General features: G+C 49.2%; 1 protein-coding gene across 1 annotated transcript in view; it reads left to right on the top strand.

The window, feature by feature from the left end:
* ARHGEF26 (Rho guanine nucleotide exchange factor 26) overlaps positions 1–21,448 on the top strand; it is a 41,111-nt gene that overhangs the window by 17,220 nt on the left and 2,443 nt on the right. Inside the window, exons 7-14 of the mRNA XM_062006213.1 lie at positions 4,266–4,418; positions 4,881–5,010; positions 6,814–6,888; positions 8,285–8,374; positions 11,878–12,032; positions 15,690–15,899; positions 18,107–18,174; positions 18,289–18,393. Of these exons, the coding sequence (XP_061862197.1) occupies positions 4,266–4,418; positions 4,881–5,010; positions 6,814–6,888; positions 8,285–8,374; positions 11,878–12,032; positions 15,690–15,899; positions 18,107–18,174; positions 18,289–18,393 (986 nt within the window). The remainder of the gene's footprint in view (positions 1–4,265; positions 4,419–4,880; positions 5,011–6,813; positions 6,889–8,284; positions 8,375–11,877; positions 12,033–15,689; positions 15,900–18,106; positions 18,175–18,288; positions 18,394–21,448) is intronic.

Below are 21,448 nucleotides of genomic sequence, written 5' to 3'. Positions count from 1 at the left end.
TTACCACTGGGGCAGTTGCTTGTGGGCAGACTCCCTGAGAGCTCTTCCAGTTTGTTACAGAATGAGGCAGACCATCAGGGTCTTTGGGTTTTTTCCTTGTTTGGCTTTGTGGTTGCTTGGTGGCTGTTGCCTGATAGAAGGTGTTTTTATGGGGAGTTAGCTTTGCACTGCTTGCCTGGTAAATATATTTGTATATATGTTTTAGTTGCTGTTATTTAGGTCGTGGTAAGTCCCGTAACAAGCACTGGTTTCAAACCCCTGTGGACACAGTCCTGCACTTTAATCACTCTCGTTTTGGCTAAAAGCTCTGATTCTGATTCAGTGTAAAAACTAAGGAAATAAGGTTGTCATTTGCCCCATTTTTGCAGTTTTAATTTCACACACACACTGCAACCCCCCCCCAATAATCTGTGGTGCAGGTGTTAAGCTGTTCCTGACAAGAAGACTCAGATTTGGAGAGGCTAATTGGAATTTCAATTGCTTTATCAGAAGTTATCTGAAATCAGTAATTGTTTTTCCAGTTCCCTTATGTCAAGGAGGAAGTTAAATGGCACTTGCTTCCACTTCAGTGGCTTTTTTCTGTTACTCAATAGTAATGTGTCAGCAACAGCATCACTAAGAAACTAAACTGCATGGTAATCTTCTTTATGCCAGATATGTAGGTCGTTATAACTTTGAAAGCATCAAACAAGAATAATAATACTATACTTTGAAGTAAGTGATGTAGGAGCCAGCCCTCACTTCACTTCCACCTAGAGAATGGCTTCGATGGTGACAGCCTGATACTTTCAGTGGCCATGACTTCTGACAGAGAGAAGCAATAACACTTTCCAGAATGGTCAGCAACAGAGAATTGCATCAACACACGGGAGATAAAAAATGAGTACCATAAGCAGTAGGAAAAAAAAGTCAGGTAAAGGCTGGAGAACCTTGATTTTATGACTGCTGCATAAGCTGAGTGCCCAACCCTAACGACACTGTGCCCTCTGTCCCTCGCAGCAGCCTGGCAGTGCTCTTGTGTGTGTTCTGTCCTTCTGCAAATACAATCAAATGGTCTCAGAATAGGTGGTTTTTTTCCTCTTAGCTCTCTTGGGTGCCGATCACCTGATTCTAGTGACGTCTGGTGTTCCACATGTGCTTCAGACTTCTGCCGAGTCTGCTCTTTCCCCATTTCACCTAGCACAAAGGCTTTGGGATCACTTTTCTTCTAAAGTGACCTTTGATGTAAACAATCTGTTTACCTTTTTTTTTCTGCAGTACCTCTGACCTTTCTGTATATTCCTTTTACATGCTGTGATTTGTGTCTGTGTGGGTTTAGATCTGGGATGGTAACTGATTCCATGAGATAACTGATGCGTTTTCCTAACTCTTCCTTTGGGCTGCCTAGGTAAGAACTCTTTGACCTGCTCAATGAGATTTTTCTTAATCCAATGCAAGGTAATTTTGGAGTATTCAGATAGTCCTGCTCAGTTAATAGCTTTATCTAGGTGTGAAGGGAGAGTAAGTGTTGAGAAGAAACATCAACCACAATGACTTGATGTTAGGGCACTTGTTTTGTCTCTTTCCTTAAGGTGTCTGTTGGTGTTGATGGGAGTTTTGCAGCTGTAAATGAGACCTTAGTTCAGGCATTATGAAAGTGAACAGTCTGAAACAGTCTGTAACACTGTGCATGTAGCACTGCACGTTTGTGTTTCACAGCTGAGTTTACTGGAGTTTCTGAGAAGGTTGTGGGTATGAGTTGTTGATGGCAACAGTGCCAATGAGTAGGGAAAAGCCAGGGCTTTAAGAAAGTTCCCTGAGCAGGTGTTAGGATGTTGTTCCTGATGGCGATTATCAGCTTGTTAATGACCTGTCTAAAGACATGGGAAGACCATCAGGAGCCACTTTAAGGAGGAAACTCTTGTCATAAAGGCTGGTCAGAGTCCAGCGTTGGTGAGCTCTCCAGTGTTTCACATCTCGTGCTATTAAAAGGAACAAACGGGAAATGAGTTCAACCTGCATTTGAGAGTCCTCAGGGGAGGGGGAGCTTGGGAGTGTCAGAAATTGGATGTTTCTTTTAAACAACATAAGGGCAAGATGAGAGAAATCAAATGCTCTCTTGCAATGCTGCTCGACTTTCACTGAATTGGCTTTGACTTTAACCAGAAAAGTTCTGGATTTAACGGAAACAGATGCTTTAAATAAATCCTTCTGGTACTGAGCCAAAAGAGCCAGGCACACAGCACAACTAATTGCTAGTTGATTAAATTGGATACAATCACTCCATCACTCAGTACTGATGTTTGACAGAAACTGTCCTGAAAGTTGGAGTGAAAGGTTACAGTGAGCCTGTTTCCCTGCTTGTGTGCAGCAATTAGCAGATTGGATGCACAAAAGGATGACTTGTGATTCAAATGTTGTTGCATGATTTCCAGAGGAAGTGTTCCTTGCAGGATGTGCTGTGGGGGATGGGACTTGGCTGTGCTGCCTCTCTCTGCCCCTCTCTTCTTTCTACTGTCCAAGATTTTTACTGTTCCTTAGAGTGAATGTGACTGATGTCATAGATGAAGCGCCAGATAAATGCTAAAAGTGGAAGTTGTAGCCCAGCATGGTCCAGTACTGTGCCATAACACACAGCAGGAAGAAATGTTATATTTCCTAATTTCCTGAGCAAAGCAAGTTGGCAGCACACTGAGAAGTTCTCCCAACTATAAACATGTCTGAGAGCAGCAGAAACAAACTCCAGTCAGCTGCAGTTGGTGTGGTGGTCAGGGGCTGGAATTTAGCTGCTGTTGTTCATGAGAAATCAAAAACTGTGACTTGGAGGTGTGTGGAGGACAGAAGGATGCTGGAGGGCTCTGCCTTCCAGAAGTGTCAGGGCTATCAGAAACTGCTGCACCGCTTCAGGGGAGGAGAGGAGCAGGCTGAGCCCTGCAGTAAGCAGTTTGGTGGCTATTTGTAGGCACCGTCCTGTTTTCATTAAATGACAATACTGATAAAAATCAATCAGCTCAATCTGTAGTAATTGTCCCAGAACACTAGAAACCAAAACAAAATCAAACCAAACCACCTGCCTTGATCCCTCTGACTGTGTGACTGACCGAGTGAGAGCCTGGTGAATGCTTCTAAGTACACCTGAACACGTCTTACTGTTAGTTAACTCATGTTGTTCAATGCTGTGAGACAAGCTCCTGGCCATCCTCTCCTCCTCCTCTTCCACGTTTGAGGTTGGTTTGTAAGACACACTATGGAGAACATTGGTTCTTAAAACAACTGCAACACGGCAAAGTGGCAGGTTGTGAAGAGGCAGTGTTAGTGGTGAGGAAGTGTAGTAAAGGGACCAAGTACAGTGTGTGACAGTCCTTCAGGCTGGTGTGAAATCATGGCTTACAAGGATTGCCTTAACTTTATGTGCTATAGGAAAATGTTTTTAGCTGCTTTACTCCCAGAAGTTCAGGATCCTTCTAGTGAATCACCTTGGAGAGAGGCTACAAGCAAAACTAGTGCATGAGAGATTTTCAGCAGCTTCTAGATTTGTGAGGGTTGCACTGCTGTCTGGGTGTCAGTGTGGGTAACTGCAGTGACCTGCAGTAGCTCATCTGTTTGAACTCTTACATCCCAGGCAGTGAGATATTCATAGTGAACATCACAGGAAAAAAGGCTGTTGTTTTCTGGTAAAAGTAGAAATGCAGAAATGGGTGGAAGGCTTTCAGAGGACTCACATGTGGAACAGAGAATGAACAATAGGGAAGTTCTTAGAATAAGCATGTTTAAGGGAAAAAGCTCAGGTTTCTGTTCCCATTTGCCCTGTTCCCACCCCATGTTTGGTTTCACTGGTGGGCTGAAGTGTGTGGCATGTGAGCACCTTAGCAGCCTGCTCTAACTTTGTTTATTCAGCAGTTCACATATAACTTTACTTCATGGAGCATTTCTGGTGTTACCCTTCCTTTATTGCAAGAGGAAATGCATTGATGCTTGAAGCTGTTCTGTTTCTTTTCCAACCCTGTTACTGGAAATTCGAGTCGAACCAGTGCAGTTTGGGATTTGGCAGCTGGAGAATGGGCAGGAACTCTGCCAGCCTTGCTCCCACTGAGCTCTGCCAGGTGACACCACCACCCCTGCACTTGTGTGGGGTGAAGATATCCCTTCCTGCTCTGACAAAGCCACAAACTCTTCAAGTTGTCCTGAGTTCACAGAAGCCAGGGGTGGGGTCAGGTGAAGTGTGAGCTGCTGTGAGAGTTTCATGTTTTTTTTTAAGATGAGTGATTTATTTTGTTTGCACACAGGTTCTTTAAAGAACTTGAAGCAAGACATCAGAACAACATCTTCATTGACGACATCAGTGACATAGTTGAGAAGCATACCTCCTCAACCTTTGACCCATATGTCAAGTACTGCACCAATGAGGTCTATCAGCAGCGGACACTGCAGAAACTACTGTAAGAACCCATCTCAAAATAGGATTGCAAAATCACAGTAGGAGGGAGTAGCAGGCTGTGGTACCTGGGGCTTCTGACTAAGCATGCACAGGCATGCTCAGCTTTCCTTTGCTGTGCAGGTTCCTGAGAGCAGAGGCCTGGCTGCGTCCCCCAGCTCTGTGTGTGGCTGTGTCTGGCAGCCCCTGCACTCATCCGTATGGTTCTGAGGCAGTGGGGTCCCTGCACGTGCCATGTGGCTCTGTCTGCACTCACTTAGTGCTTGTGCTGGGGGAGAACTTGGGGCCTCCAAATGCCAGTACTGATCCTGCATATCGGAGTAAACAAAGTTGAAGGCTAAGTTGATGGACCTGCTTCAAATCACACTTTCCTGTTCATAAGATCATGATGTATTTACCATCTAGCAGCTTTCACAATTCTATGGTAAAATATGCCATTTATTTCTGTCCCTCTTTGTCCCCTCAGAGCCACAAATCCAGCATTTAAAGAGGTGCTCTCACGGATCGAGGCCCATGAAGACTGCCGGAACTTACCCATGATCTCTTTCCTCATTCTTCCCATGCAGAGGGTGACTCGTCTTCCCTTGCTGATGGATGTGAGGACAGTTGCTTTTCCCTGTTTCCTTGGTGCTCCCATCCTTCTATGTTCAGTTTCTGGTTTATTCCGGTCTCTTCTCTCTTACCCCAGGCACAGGGCTGTAGGTAGTGGTCTGTGGATGAAGCACTGTAGTGTGTTTGCTCACTGTGAGCAGTGCCTCCTGCTACTCAACTCCCACTCAAAAATTAAACATTTAGACATTCTCACAGAAAAAGAATTGTACAGCAAAGGGTCAAATGATTCTAAAACCAGGGAGGAACATAGCACTAAAATCATGCATGGTGTTAGGATGAATATGAAACCCTGCAGCTTAGAACCCAAGCCTTCCTGTCTTATGGGGTGAGTAAGGGTCCTTTTGCAGCACACACCTTCAGGAACAGGGTCGTTGAGACACTCAGCTGAGAGGGTGATGGTGTAACCTCCATCTGGAGGCCAGAGCAGCCATTCCTGAACATGGATGTGTCCCTGTGCAGGTCACCAGGCACTTGGGAAGGGTGAAGCGATGCACGTGAGGATTTGTGAGGCAAAAGTCACACTGAGATTTGAGGTGTTTCAGTTAAGATGCCATAACTCAGTTTATGAGCAGGACCACCAGCAGCAGTGCAGATTAAAATCGAGGCTCAGACTCTGGCTTGGTTGGATCCAGAAACAGGACTCCAAATGTGCACTGCTTGACTATTGACTGGATTGCCTGGCTAGTTCATTCCCAGGCGTGGCATGCTCGCTTCTGTGGAGCGCATTCCCAGGTTAAAAATGGAGCAGTAATCCAGCCTTACTTTGGTGTGTTACTATGTGTGTCTTCCTCTTCTTGGTACTTTTTTGCTTTTGTTTGTCTCCTCTTTCTCTTCAGTTGAAAGAATCTAAACAAACAAACAAAGTGTTTGTTTTCCACTCTTTCAGTTTCATTTTTCTTGGGGATGGTTATGTAAACCTTACATTGAGACTTCCAAGTGAATTGGGTTTTTCAGGCTTTGATACCAGAAATATGGCTCCAACTGCATTCACAGGAGAGGGGACATAATTAAACCAGACTAATCTAGTGTAAAATATCTTACTGTGTTTTCATTTCTCGATTGAAAAAGTGCTTTAGCTGGTCTGTCATGGATTCACAATGCCTGTTTCATCTTCCCCTCTAACTCTGTCAATAGGTATAGCTGCTGTCTGTAAGCCATAGGTGGGATTTACTTCTCCTCACTTTGCAGCTCTCCCTCTGTTTAGGGGCTGTAGCTGCCTTCCCTTCCATGAGCTTTTTGAAAAGTAAATACTGTTGTGTGTATTCTTCCATGTGCATGTAACAGCGGAGCCATAAGAGCCTTTGCTGTTAATACTTTCGAAGTACCTTCCACTAAGAGGTCAGAGTAATGTGATGCAGCTTCCTTATTGCCAAGCAGAGCTGTGCATAAATGGGCATTTCCACTTGCAGGAAAAGCTGCAGGCTGTGAGTCAGGGAGATCCTGGTTCCATAGGGCTGCAGTTGGGTTACGTGCAGCTGCCATCGGCTGTTCCTGTGCTTTGCAGAAAGCTAGTGAAGAGAGGGAAGGGTAGGACCCACCTCTTCACCATGGTGCTGTGATAGAGGTTGGCCAGGGGGTGGAGAACAGGACTTTGCTGCAGAGAGCTTTCAGGGAGGGGTTCCTGGGGGCGACAGAGCACTGGGAGGAAGTGATCCGGCAGTCCCTGAGTTATCCTAGTCACAGCTGGGACTTCACCTCTTGGATTTCAGTTAGCATGTGTGTACAGTCCTGTGTTTATTGCAGTCTGTGTTTCTTTATCCTCTGGAGTAACCAGCGTTGTATTTCAGACCATTTGTCAGAAAACCCCTAAGGATTCATCAAAATACGAGAACTGCAAGCGAGCTCTGAAGGAAGTGAGCAAGGTATGGGCTTCAGCCTTTCATCTGGATGCAGCTTTCTCTCTGCTTTGACTGTTTTCCTTACTAAATTGCACTACATGCTTTTGTCACTGGGAGAAGTGGCTGCTTCTGGTTCTTATTAATCACTTGAGGATGACTCCTCGTGTTTATTACTCATTTTGTTTGCCTGTTTCATTGTGTAGCTGGATACATTTATTCTGTTGGCTGCCTGTCATTCCAACAATTGTCTGGTGAACCACACAGAAAAAGTCAAAACACTCTCCTGACAATAAAGAAAGTCTGAGTCTTCTAAGCAGACTTCAGCATTCTTTCTGCTTTCATTGTGAGATAACCAGATCACCTTCTGTCAGATGTTCAAAGTTGTTCCTTTCTTGTGTAGTCATGTTTTTTGCCAGGAATCACTGGTGGAGGCAGAGCACAAGTCCAGATTGTGCATTTCCTTGGGCAATAGATTCTGGTTCCTTCCATTTGAACCTGAGCAGTCAGATAACCTTTTTGTTTAGATTGATGGGCAATGCCAGGCCATCTGTTTAATAAATTTAGAATCTGGAAATGGACAACTCTTTAAAAGAGATCCTTAGGTTTTCTTTTCATAGCACAGTGTTCTAAGGACTGGCTGTTTTCAGCCTCCAGGATCTCAGAACTTCAGAAGCTGTAGTGCATCATGGACTGCTGTGACATGCCAAGTGCTGGGGGTTCCTCTTTAGAACAAAATATCTTTCTCTTTGCACTGGGGCTGGACTTTACCTTGGGCCTCGAGCATTCTCGTCTGCTTTAAGGGGAAAATTGATGTTTTCAATGCATAAATAATGCAAATAGGAAGAGCACTGAAGCGTAAGAGCTGTAAATTATGTGCTCCCCAGCCCCATGTGCAGGCTTCAGCAAAGCTGCTTTAAAATTACATTGTGAAAGTCAACTGCAGTGAAGGTTTTTCTGGGATACTGTTGCTGTAGTTGGACAGGATGGTGCTGAGACATTTGCCTTGGGACACTCCTCAAGGAGTAGTTGGTGCACGTGGCAGACATTGGCCATGTGTCACACTGATGTGTTGTTTTGGAGCTGATCAGGAACTTGGGTCAGGGAGCTATAACCCTTCTTAGTCGGCTCTTTGGGCTGAATTTACTCCACTGAGGGAGAAATAGCTGTCACAGTATTGTAGGATGGTCCAGGTTGAGGAGTGGGATCTCAGGAGCACAGGAGTCCAGCCTCACAGCAGAGCTGGTCACTTGAGGAGACATTCAGTCTGCGCTTGAAAACATCATGTCTGTGACACAGTATGAAAACCTCAGGTCCTTTATAAACATTATGCCTCCCCAGAAATGCGTTTTATAAAGGAATAAAAGTTTATAGTACGAGTCTCAAGCTCATTAAACCTGTGAAAGAAATGTCTCGTTTCTAGCTGGTGCGCCTATGCAACGAAGGTGCTCGGAAGATGGAGAGGACAGAGATGATGTACACCATCAACTCACAGCTGGAATTTAAAATCAAGGTATGGTGATGTCTCTGAAGCATAAATCATGTAACAGCTTTGTCAATGTGTGAAGTTTTGACATTGTTCATTGCCAAACGAAGTAAAATAGTGTAGGCAAGTTCATGGTCTGGGGTAGCTCAAGCCCGGGAAACTCAGAGAGTAACTGGGCTGTTGCTTAACCCAAGAGGATTAACCTTCCAACTGAGGCATTGCAGAGAAAGAGGCTGTTGGGATATTCATTTTTTAAAAGACTAAACGAGCATGAATTGCTGCAGAGTGAGGTCTGTCCAGACTCTGGGTTTGCCTTTGTGGAGCAAACCCTGTCTCCATTGGGGTGTTAGTCCCTTGCAGTCATGGTACAGTGACTCTTTCCTGTGATCTCTAGGCACTTCTGAGGTTTTGCTTGGATCCCTCACCTTTGTGGAGCAAACCCTGTCTCCATTGGGGTGTTAGTCCCTTGCAGTCATGGTACAGTGACTCTTTCCTGTGATCTCTAGGCACTTCTGAGGTTTTGCTTGGATCCCTCACTGCAGCTGAACTTATGGTGTGTTTCTTTACAGTAAGCTAGTACTTGTAATTGATGCAGTGACCAGTGGAACTCCAGTGGTATCTTCATACCACATTAGTCCTTGCAAAGAAATGATCTGTTACAGTAGGAGAAAAACCCTAAACTTTGGTCAAGCGTTTTCATTTTAAGTGGAAGGGTTTGTGTTACAGCAAAGGGGCTTTTAGTACGTGTTGAATGAAGTATTCCTTGCTGTAAGATGAGGTTGCTGTGAAGATTTTGCTGTTAGGAGAGAGGCTGACTGCTGCTACAGTAGGAAAAAGCAACAGACCCTGTCCCAGTCAGAAGGGACTTTATTGTGCTTCCAAGATGCTCCTTCAAGTACATTTACTTTTTAACTGGTCAGTGTGTGTTAAAATCCCATTTCTGTGAGTACTGTCTCCTGCCATGACACGATGAGTGTCCTGTGTGAGAGGATGAGCTCATTATCCTACGTAATCAGTAGAGGCTCGTGGTTTTAAAAATGCAGTTCTTTAAAGGGCCTTGGTCAGTCTCTGAGGAAATGCTGTCTGCAAATAGATGGGTGTCCACTTGTTTGAAGTATTTTTGTTTTCAGTCTTTGACTACAAAACAGCAATAAGATTTACTCATAACAACAGCAGTGAATAAAACACTCCTTAACAAGTGACATCCCAGCACTTGCTGACAATGGTGGTAATGCTCTCAAGTCTTTGGATAGTCTCAAGTAGTTTTGGATAGTCAGAAGTCCTTGGGCCAGTCTGCTCTGTGGCCTTGTGCATTGTTTGACAGGCTAGAGCAGCACCCAGCAGTGCTTCAGTGTGTCTGTGGTTTACAGGCTCACCCTTGTCCCTGGGAAGGGGGTGTCTGCTCCCGGGGCCGCTGTCGGGCACGGTGTGTCTGTCAGCAGCTTTTGGGGTGGCTGTGGGCAGCTCCTGTGGGAATGTGAGGGGAATTGTGGTGGGCTCACCTCGCTCTCTGAGTGCTGTTCTTGCAGCCCAGCAAGCAGCTGGGCTGGTGATGGGATGGGGTGTATCCATCACGGCCAGTCCTAAGGGGATGAAAACTCCCAGACCTCAATGGCCGTTTGCTGGTGACCACCCTGAGGTCCCACAGCTCTTGCTGGTTTAACCATGGGTCTAGTTGCTGCTTCAGGGAAGGTTTGTGGGGAAGAAAAGTGTGTTGTCTTCTGGCTCACTGTCCTTGGGATCACCTCAGGTCTGTCCTTCCCAGTCTTTAGGGGACACCAGCACCCTCTTGCCCTATGTGAGCACGGAGCCGCCGTCCTGCCCTGATCCACACCACAGCATCCAGAGGCCCTGGGCAGTTGTTCCCCATGTGCTGTAACACACAGTGCTCACTGGCTTTGGGGAAGAAACAGCAACCTTGTGTGTTTTGGTTTTTTTAGGAGAGTTTTTTTCCTGTGTGCATCTTAAATACAACCATTTAGTGGTTTGGCCCTTGTGGTTTGGGAGCTCGCCAGCTGGCCTGCAAGAGGCTGCTCTGGCTGCTTTTCAGGACATTTTTAAGTTCTGACAGCTTGTTTTATAGAGAAAGGAGATGGTACACATGATGTACTCTGGGCAATTAAGGAGAAATTAATATTAAAAGTAAAAACAAGCTGCCTCTGGAATACAGTCAATAAGGAAAAGGTGATGAACTCACTTGTACAGATGAAGTTTTAGTTTGTCCTCAAATAAAAGATTTTAAAGTACTTTTTCTCTGCAAAACAATGGTGGTGATGCTGCAATTCTGGATTATAACCTTTATAAATTAGGCAAGCTACTTCTGTTCTTGCTCAGCCTCAGAGTCTCTTGGGATCTTTGTTTATTTTATTGGATGTAAAAGGAGACTATTCCATGGGGGTGCAGGAGAAGCTGCTCAGATGTGATGTCACTCTTGTACCTGGCTAACCTGGGGAATTTCATTTTTATTTAAGGTTCAGAAGTTCTTACATTTTTCATCTTTGTGGTGGGTTTTTTTTATTGCAAAGGTGCTTTTCTGTTCATGAAGCTGGGTGGTTTGACTTCTGCATTCAAGGACCATCCCACCCAAAGCCTTCCAGTTTCATGACACCGCAGGGAGCTGTTGGGGGCTGAGGGGTCACAGTCCTGCAGTGTCACCTGGAACTTCATCCAGATTCAATATGTCAATAGTACCTTGGTAGTGTGAATGCAAAACCCCTGGGAATTGTAGCAGGTAACTGCAGCATGTTGGGATTAATCAGGAGTGACTTGCAGAAAAAGCATGGCTGGAAAAAGCCTTTTTGCCATGTGCCGTTTCAGAGCCACTGTGAAATCACACCTCAGAGTCCGAAAACAAGCAGGCAGCTGCATGTAAAGTTAAGGAATCGGTAGTTTGTCCTTCAACAGCAAGATGACAGTCAAAGCACCATGGTTTGGTTTTGATGTAGTGCTTGGGGCAGGTCTTGACAAGTGGAAGTTAGCTGGGTGAAGGGCAGCTGAAGCGGTGAGAAGATACAAAACGCACCCAAGCAGAATGAGGACAGCTGACAAACTGAATGAAGGCATGTTTCTGTATGAGCATGTGAAAGGTGCTTCAAAGGAGGGGGAAGAAGGCAGATATCACATTAGTGAAGTCATGCAGGGCTGATCATGGCCTCACACAACAGCAAGGAAACTCAGGGAGGCTGATAAGCAGAAGAGCCAGTTCTGTGGAAACGGGAATAAAGGTTTGGTTCTTTTGCTTGCGAATGAAGAACAGTCTATAAGCTGCTTAAAATGTAGCAGTCAGCACCATTTACTGCAGCAGGTCTGGGTGCAAATATCGGTGAGCACAGGCCACAAAGAGATGTTCCCACGCACCAGCTCTGCTCGGTTTGGGGCCAGTGGCAGTGGGTGAGATCAGGACTGAGGTTCATGGTCACTGGGGCAGCTGCCAGCAGCCCTTTGGCCTCTGTCACGGTACAGCTTCAGCGATGATCTGTTCTCTGTGTGACCAGGACATGCAGTCTCACTGTTGTCTTCTTGCTTTGTAGCCGTTTCCACTGGTCTCCTCTTCTCGGTGGTTGGTGAAAAGGGGCGAATTAACAGCCTATGTAGAAGACATGGGGCTCTTTTCCAAAAGGACTTCTAAGCAGCAGGTGTACTTCTTCCTCTTTAATGACGTCCTCATCATCACCAAGAAGAAGAGGTAAGAGCTTCACTGAAATACAATTGCCTTTGTGCTCAGCTCCTGGGGAGCAGAGCTTGGTGGCACCCACAGCCAGCCTACAAATTTGCTAGCTGCTTGCTTGTTTGGAAGAGTGAAGGAGACTCACAGAGAAGTAGGTGGATCTGTTCCCTCTGCAGCATGAGGAGGAGATACGACCTAAATATGTTTTAAGTACAGTGGATATTTGTAAAGCTGTTGAATGTACTTGAGGGGATGTGAATGCAGGAGTCACTTGAGTTTCTAACACTGCTCCATGGGGCTGAGTTCAGAAATTAAAGGTCACCACTTGTTCAATGGGATTTATGTTGGGCAAATGCAACTGAAATTCCCAGTTGTCCAACAAAACCAAAGCTCACCCCTGATGCCTGAGCAAGGGCAGATGCTGTGGAGGCAGGAAGTCAGAACTTTCATTCCTCTCCATGTTTCCCATTCTCTAAGAATAGTGTCTGGGGTACAATGTCCTGCAGGCTCCACTTACATTTTTTATCACTAGATTTGAGGGGAGGTTTAGAGGGATGGGATGGGATGGGATGGGATGGGATGGGATGGGATGGAATGGAATGGAATGGAATGGAATGGAATGGAATGGAATGGAATGGAATTTACATCTGCTACTGTTGCTCTCAGGTAATACCTGACAGATAAACCTTATTCCTGAGGCTAAAAACTGTTTTGAAGAGCATTTTTTTTGCATATGTGCTGGGCAGTGAAACAAAAAAACAGCTCTTTTTAAGAGCCACTCTTCTGTGAAACTCCAAACCCAATGGATTCAATGTTCAATGGATTTTGTTCAATGTTCAATGGATTTTGAGGAACGAGGTATAATAAAAAATCTGGGAAGAGAAAGCTAACATTCAGTCAAAGAGAGAGCTAAATGGAGAGGGGTAAAAGTGTTTAAGGGAAGGTTTTTTTAAATAAAGATGGGAAGGAAAGGGAATAGATGTCTCCCTGGCTTAGTGATGCGATGGTGTTGCTGAGATCCAGTGTTTATGAGAGACGATGCAGAAATGTTCCTGTGGAAGTCCCTTGTTAAACCCCTGGCAGCACATCGCAGTCCCACGCTTCTCTGAGCAGTGCCTTTCTTTTCTCCTGGGCCCACTGTTCACATAGTCTTGTCAGTAACTAAGTGACTGTCTGAGTTGGGGAAGAGGGAAGAATCCATTCTCTGTGTTGTTGGACTGTTTATCGGTTTCCTATGTGATGGCTTGTTGTCCAGATTCTAACACAGATTTGTATAGCAGCGTATCCTATCCAAACTGGGGCTTTTGATTTAGAACAGCTCCCAGCTATTGGAACTGAAATGCCCTAAATGGGCCCAGAAGCCAGAACTAAAGAGCATTCCTTGTTACCACATAGCTGCTCCCCCTGTACCCCTAAACAATGGGTGCTGTTGGGCAGGACCTCCCTCCAGAGCCCCCTGGCCATGCTGAGCAGGGAGCACGAGCTCTGCCCCAGGGAAGGGGCTGGTGGACAAGCCCTGAGTCCTTGGTGAGCTGTTTTGCTGCCTGGAGCCCCAGCAGTGGGCACAAACACTTGTTGCTAGTTGAGTTTGATGAGCTGTTCTGCTGCCTGCCTGCAGCCCCAGCAGCAGGCACAAACACTTGTTGCTAGTTGAGTTTGAGTGTTTATGTTTTCACTTGAGCACTCGCCTTTCAGAAGATTCTTAACATTGCACACCAAAAAAAATCCCTCCTGGCTGCTGTGCTAAAAATACTGGTGACTCAGTGCTCCAGTCCTGCTATGGAATCTTCACCCCAAAGCTCATCCTCAGCTCTCCCTTCACCATGTAGGTAGAACCTTCCAAGTGCAGCAGGCAGCAGCTCACTCCTGGCCCGGTGTTGACTCTGCAGAGTTCAGAACTCCAGAATTAATAGCACTGATCACTTTCACAGAGCTCTGGAAGAGTTTACTGTGTCCATCTTGTTCCCTATGAGACTTGTTTTTCCTCTAAGGAGCAAGGAAACAAGAGTCTGATCAGATGCTTGGTTGCTCAAAACTGTGTGAGGAGCTTTTAAAGCCACGTTAAGTTCTTGCCTGAGGTTGTGTTATGGTTGTGTCTCTGTCAGTGGTACCTGAGTAGGGAACTGTGGTTCCAGCCCTCAGAGTGGAAACCACTAGCAGATGCAGGGAAATTGTTGGAGTCATTCTGAGACTTGGAGAGGAAAAGAAACAGGGAAGAAAAATGTTCATCTTCTGGTTCAGCCCTCCCATGGAGTAAATCTTACTGAGCTTCCTTTGTAGAGCCCCAAAATCCCCAACAAAAGATGAGAGGAAAATACTTGTGAGGAGGGTTAGTTCCATTAGGATCATCTTCTGTGCTGATCGCTTGAGAATGTACAAAACTGTGCTGTAAAAAGCCCATTTCACATGTGTAACTCAGAACAAAAGTAAAACCAAACCCTTCCTGGCTGAGACAGGAACTTTGTTTTGACAGTAAATGCACTAGTGGAGACTGTTAATCCACCAAACCCCACCAGTGCAGTATGATCCATAAACCCCTCGTCACTGGAGGAATAGAAACGTCCTTCCAGTGCCATGTGAGTCACAGAAGTCACCAATAACTTGGGGTTTGAGTCATGAAAACAGTGTCATAATGAGTCACAATGTTGCTTGGTTGTGTTTTAGCAATTCTTTTTCTGGAGGATTAAAAGTGAGAGCTGTGAAGACCATGAACTAACTACTGGGGTGTTTATTAGACCACGCCTGGGCTCTGCCTGGGCTCAGGTGGTGATGTGGGGATGGGTCTGTGGGTGTTGTAGTCTGTGGTTCCTCCTGGGACACAACCCACAGGAACAGAGGGGCCTTCTCAGGTGGCTTCTCTCCTGACTGACTGCTGCCATGAAAAGTGAGATACATTCTTTTAACTGTTTCTTCAACCACACTATAGATAGAGACAGAGGTTGCAGGCTCCTCAGCTGGCAGATGCTGCTGAAGGTGACTGGAGTGCTGAAGCATGGCCTTAGATGCCTCACAGGGGACTGAAGCACGGGGCTGTGTCCCAGCAGCACTGTCCTGGGGCCAGCCTGTTGTGCCCAGAGCTGCTGCTGCCAGCTTTGCCATGTGCTCACCTGGCAAGATCATCCCGATGAGCTGAAGTGATTCTCCAGCCAGAGAGGAGAAGCTGCTGCTGGGGGCAGGGAGTGTGTTCTCATTCCGGCCCTCCTGTGGTCAGAACGAGCAGCACTTCCACGTTGCTCTGATTTGCCAGGGCTGATGTTTTGTCCACCTCTCCACCTGCATTGCAACCATAGGGGCGGCAGAGCTGCTAACACAGGATTTCTTAGAGTCCTGTCTGGTTGCTTTTGGGAGGTTCCAGAGCAGAGGAGAGCAGCGATCTCTACTCCTGTGACACACAGCTGGGATGTTTCTTTACAAGGTGCTCTCTGAAAGGCCAAAGTCACTTGCCTGTGTTACTGAGTGAAATTGCACAGGGCTTAAAAACAGCTTTGTAGCTTGGGGAGTTGACAGCTTCAGGGACAGCTCAGGAGCAGTGGAGAGGATGTGAGGTGTCAGAGGAGTTGTGCTGTTGTGTGCAGTTAAAAGTGGATTCCATGACCGAGTTTGCTGCCAGCTGTACCTAGTGGAGGATGAAACATCAGACTGGTGTGGTTTTCTCTTCCCCTGTTTGCCGTGCAGCGAGGAGAGCTACAACGTGACGGACTACGCTCTGCGGGAGCAGCTGGAGGTGCAGCCCTGCGCCAGCGAGGAGCCGGCAGCCTCTCCCCTGAAGGGCCCGTCGGCTGCGCTGTACTCGCGCCAGAGCGCTGCCGCTCACCTCTTCAGGCTCACGGCCCTCAGCAACCACGCAGGAGACAAGGTGGAGATGCTCCTGGGAGCAGAGACGCAGTAAGTGACCTGCAAACCACAGGGAGCCCGAGTGCAGGGCTTGCCTGACGCCTGCCCTGTCCCTGATCCCTGCCGTCCCTTACCCTGCCGGCTGCTCCTCCCTGGGATGGGCTGCTTGTGCTTTAGAAAGCTTCTGCTTTAGAAAGGAGCAACAAGAAGCTCTTGTTCTGTCGGGTCCCCTCATCCCTCTGTGGTGCCATTAACAGCCACACGACCAGCCCCTCACAACAGTGCAGGATTCTGTCTGTCGCAGTGGAAGCTGGAGGCAGGGCAGAGACGTGAAACAGTGCTCCAGACAGATCCCAGCCTGGAAACATTGGCAGTTTTAGGTTTGCTTTCAAAGTTTAGAATAACCCTGAAAGCAACTGTAGATGATTAATGATGTCTTGGAGAGGTCTCGTTGTGAAGCAGGCAGATGATTCAGGCGCGCCTGGGAGGGCGTTTCCATCGGGAGAAACACCCAGGACATTTTTAGTTGCCTGGGCTCTTAATGAAAAGACATTTTGTTCTGCAGATTGGTTATTGATTTGCAATATGAATAGCAGCCTGGCAGACTGTTGGGCAGAGGGAAAGATTCTGCAAAGGACTACATCACTGGAATGATATATGAAAATATCACTGGAAAATGGTCTGTTTCTGTGGATGGTCTGTGTCCTGGATGGGAAGGGTGTAGGAGAAGCGCGCTGCCTCTGCACTCTGGGGAGGCTGGGAAGGGAGTGAGCACTAGGAAGGCCACATTGGCCAGTCTGGGGTGCTTAGGGAATAGTTGTGCACAGCTAAAATTGAACTGGTTTTGCTGACACCAAGATTTCCACCATAGTTTGCTCATGTTTTGTCACTTTGTGTGGTATGTGGTGGTTCCCAAGGACAGCAGTACCAGCACTGGCTGCTGCCCTGTGAATGAGGCACAGAACACGTGGTGCACCCAGGTGCTGAAGACAGAAATCCTTACATGAGGAGACGGTCTGGCATTAGCCCCTTTGTTCTCTGAGCTGTCTGAAAGGAGATGTACTTTCCCTGTTGAGAGTGGTTACAGGGGAAGGAAAATACCAGCCTAAATAACATGTATTTATAGAAAAGGCACAAAGTTAATTAAGCTGATGCAAAATTGTATCTGGGCTCTGTTATGTTGGTTGAAAGACAGCAAGTTTAGTACCACCTACTTTTGGGGGCAGAAGTACCAAGTGCTGCACTATGAGATCAGTGGGTACCAGGTATGGGTTGGGCATGAGCAGCTGAGGAAGAACACGTGTTGGGATTGAAAAATCACGAGTTTCTTATTAAATGCCAGAAAGGCAGCACAAATATTGCTGTGATGGTCAGTGGGGTGTGTTTTCACTCTGAATGACAGCTCTCATTCCTGATCCCTTCATCCCCAGAAGCTCAGGATCAGAGGTCTCAGCAGCAGGCAAATGTTTCCCAATGCTTAAAAACCAAAGTTATCTAAAGACAGCAGCAAAGATATTTTGTGGGCAGGGAGGAATAGCAACACTGAACCCTGCAGCTGCCTCGTGTTCTAATCTGTGCTGAGAGCAAAGCCCCTCGACAAACAGGAGACAGAATCTGGTCTCACTGAAGTGTTTGTTTAGGGAACCTTGTTCAGTTGCCAAAACCCAAAGGTAGAATGGTTGAGTTGCTCTAGCTCAGCTGTTAGCAGTGGTTTGGGTTGAGCTTGCTTTGTCCTTCGCTGCCTGATCTCACTTAGCTTGTCCTACTGAGAGCACACAGAAACTTGTGTTTGGTGTGGTTTATTCCTGCTTGTTTGGGGTTTTTTGCCACTGGCAGTGCAGGTTGCAGATGGTCCTTGCCAGGAAGTCTGCTGGGATTGTGTATTAAAATAGCTGTGTTGCACTTAGAGCTGCCTTGTGCCTTGGATGCACTGGAAAGGAGTAGTGCTACTAAGTATTAGTCAGAGGTAGGAGTTGAGAAGGTTCCCTGTGGTATTTGGAAAGTAAAGGTACATAAGACCAATAGATCCCATGTTTATAGGCTTTTTGCCTGATGAAACCCACTGGAACTGGTGAAGTGTTTCTGAGGGTGAGACATTACTGGAAGCAGTGTCCCAGCTTCTGGCCAGAGTTTGAGAGCAGGAGAAAGGAGGTTTGGGTTTGTTTTCTTTACCTAGTAAGAAAGAGGCAAAACAGGGGGATGCTCCTGCCCCTTGTCAAGAGCAGGACTTGTGAACTGAGTGCTGTTGGTGTTTGCAGGAGCGACAGAGCCCGATGGATCACGGCGCTGGGACGGGACCGGGAGCGGCAGGAGACGGACAGGACGAGTAAGTGCTGGGTGGCAGGAGCAGGGTCCCTCAGCCAGGGCACACTGCACAGCCTCTGATAAAAGATGCTGTTGTGTGAGGTGTTTAATTCAGCCTGGCTTATTTCTTCCACAGCCTTGACTCAGGTAGAGATCATCAGAACCTACACAGCCAAGCAGTCAGATGAACTGTCTCTTCAGGTCGCCGATGTTGTGTTGGTTTATCAGGAGGTTCCTGATGGTGAGTGAGAATTTTGCTGTCAGTAACCAACCCTGTGCCACCACTGTGGGTACACACAGCCAGCAAAATGTGTTTCCCAGTAGCACTGGCCCTGCAGTGGGCAAAAGCTGATCTTCCCAGCCCCGTGGGAGATCCTTGGTTTCCAAAGGGCAGCCTCTGGCCAGGATCACTCCTCATTTATTGTTACATACTACATGTGTTAAAAAGTGATCTGCCAAAGGCACGGGGTGCTCAGGGAGGTGCTGGAGTCCCTGTCCCTAGGGAGAGAGATTTAAAAGCTGTGTAGCCGAGGTGCTGAGGGCCATGGGTGAGTGGTGGGCTCAGCAGTGAGGGGGCTTGGACTCAGCTTAAAGGGCTTTTCTAACCAAAAGGATTCTGTGATTCAATGATCTTACTCTGGGGCTTCAGTCACTATGAAGGTGTGTGGTGGCTGCAGCCCCTGTGGCAGTGGTGTGTCCCTGTGTGTGTCTGTGTGCCCCCAGCAGCCCCCCCAGAGTTGTGTCCCCCCATGTGTCCCCGCAGGGTGGTTCTGTGTGCCCCCAGCAGTGTTGTGCCCCCGTGTGTGTCCCTGCAGGCTGGTCTGTGTGCCCCCAGCAGCGTTGTGCCCCCGTGTGTGTCCCTGCAGAGTGGTCTCTGTGTCCTTAGCAGCCCCCCAGAATCGTGTCCCCTCATGTGTGTCTCTGCAGGGTGTTCTGTGTGCCCCCAGCAGTGTTGTGCCCCCATGTGTGTCCCCTCAGGGTGTTCTGTGTTCCCGCAGCAGCGTTGTCCCCCCGTGTGTGTCCCCGCAGGCTGGTCTGTGTGCCCCCAGCAGCGTTGTGCCCCCGTGTGTGTCCCTGCAGGCTGGTCTGTGTGCCCCCAGCAGTGTTGTGCCCCCGTGTGTGTCCCTGCAGGGTGGTCTGTGTGCCCCCAGCAGCGTTGTGCCCCCGTGTGTGTCCCTGCAGGCTGGTCTGTGTGCCCCCAGCAGCGTTGTGCCCCCGTGTGTGTCCCTGCAGGGTGGTCTGTGTGCCCCCAGCAGCGTTGTGCCCCCGTGTGTGTCCCTGCAGGGTGGTCTGTGTGCCCCCAGCAGCGTTGTGCCCCCGTGTGTGTCCCTGCAGGCTGGTCTGTGTGCCCCCAGCAGCGTTGTGCCCCCGTGTGTGTCCCTGCAGGCTGGTCTGTGTGCCCCCAGCAGCGTTGTGCCCCCGTGTGTGTCCCTGCAGGGTGGTCTGTGTGCCCCCAGCAGCGTTGTGCCCCCGTGTGTGTCCCTGCAGGCTGGTCTGTGTGCCCCCAGCATGTGCCCCCGTGTGTGTCCCCGCAGGCTGGTCTGTGTGCCCCCAGCAGTGTTGTGCCCCTGTGTGTGTCCCTGCAGGCTGGTCTGTGTGCCCCCAGCATGTGCCCCCGTGTGTGTCCCTGCAGGGTGGTCTGTGTGCCCCCAGCAGTGTTGTGCCCCCGTGTGTGTCCCCGCAGGGTGGTCTGTGTGCCCCCAGCAGCGTTGTGCCCCCGTGTGTGTCCCCGCAGGGTGGTCTGTGTGCCCCCAGCATGTGCCCCCGTGTGTGTCCCCTCAGGGTGTTCTGTGTGCCCCCAGCAGCGTTGTGCCCCCGTGTGTGTCCCCGCAGGGTGGTCTGTGTGCCCCCAGCAGCGTTGTGCCCCCGTGTGTGTCCCTGCAGAGTGGTCTCTGTGTCCTTAGCAGCCCCCCAGAATCGTGTCCCCTCATGTGTGTCTCTGCAGGGTGTTCTGTGTGCCCCCAGTAGCGTTGTGCCCCCATGTGTGTCCCCTCAGGGTGTTCTGTGTGCCCCCAGCAGCGTTGTGCCCCCGTGTGTGTCCCTGCAGGCTGGTCTGTGTGCCCCCAGCAGCGTTGTGCCCCCGTGTGTGTCCCTGCAGGGTGGTCTGTGTGCCCCCAGCAGCGTTGTGCCCCCGTGTGTGTCCCTGCAGGGTGGTCTGTGTGCCCCCAGCAGCGTTGTGCCCCCGTGTGTGTCCCTGCAGGGTGGTCTGTGTGCCCCCAGCAGTGTTGTGCCCCCGTGTGTGTCCCTGCAGGGTGGTCTGTGTGCCCCCAGCATGTCCCCCCATGTGTGTCCCCGCAGGCTGGTCTGTGTGCCCCCAGCAGCGTTGTGCCCCCGTGTGTGTCCCTGCAGGCTGGTCTGTGTGCCCCCAGCAGTGTTGTGCCCCCGTGTGTGTCCCTGCAGGCTGGTCTGTGTGGCCCAGCAGCGTTGTGCCCCCGTGTGTGTCCCTGCAGGCTGGTCTGTGTGCCCCCAGCAGCGTTGTGCCCCCGTGTGTGTCCCTGCAGGGTGGTCTGTGTGCCCCCAGCAGCCCCCAGCATGTGCCCCCGTGTGTCCCCGCAGGCTGGTCTGTGTGCCCCCAGCAGTGTTGTGCCCCCGTGTGTGTCCCTGCAGGCTGGTCTGTGTGCCCCCAGCAGCGTTGTGCCCCCGTGTGTGTCCCTGCAGGGTGGTCTGTGTGCCCCCAGCAGCCCCCAGCATGTGCCCCCGTGTGTCCCTGCAGGCTGGTCTGTGTGCCCCCAGCAGTGTTGTGCCCCCGTGTGTGTCCCTGCAGGCTGGTCTGTGTGGCCCAGCAGCGTTGTGCCCCCGTGTGTGTCCCTGCAGGGTGGTCTGTGTGCCCCCAGCAGCGTTGTGCCCCCGTGTGTCCCCCTGCAGGCTGGTCTGTGTGCCCCCAGCAGTGTTGTGCCCCTGTGTGTGTCCCTGCAGGCTGGTCTGTGTGCCCCCAGCAGCGTTGTGCCCCCATGTGTGTCCCTGCAGAGTGGTCTCTGTGTCCTTAGCAGCCCCCTCAGACTCGTGTCCCCTCATATGTGTCCCTGCAGGGTGGTCTGAGTGCCCCCAGCAGTGTTGTGTCCCTGCAGGCTGGTCTGTGTGCCCCCAGCAGCGTTGTGTCCCCGTGCGTGTCCCCGCAGGGTGTTCTGTGTGCCCCCAGCAGCGTTGTGCCCCCATGTGTGTCCCTGCAGAGTGGTCTCTGTGTCCTTAGCAGCCCCCTCAGACTCGTGTCCCCTCATATGTGTCCCTGCAGGGTGGTCTGTGTGCCCCCAGCAGTGTTGTGCCCCCATGTGTGTCCCCGCAGGGTGGTCTGTGTG

Source organism: Colius striatus, chromosome 12, assembly GCF_028858725.1.
Source record: "Colius striatus isolate bColStr4 chromosome 12, bColStr4.1.hap1, whole genome shotgun sequence".
NCBI lineage: Eukaryota > Metazoa > Chordata > Aves > Coliiformes > Coliidae > Colius > Colius striatus.
This window is presented reverse-complemented; position numbering and strand designations above follow the sequence as displayed.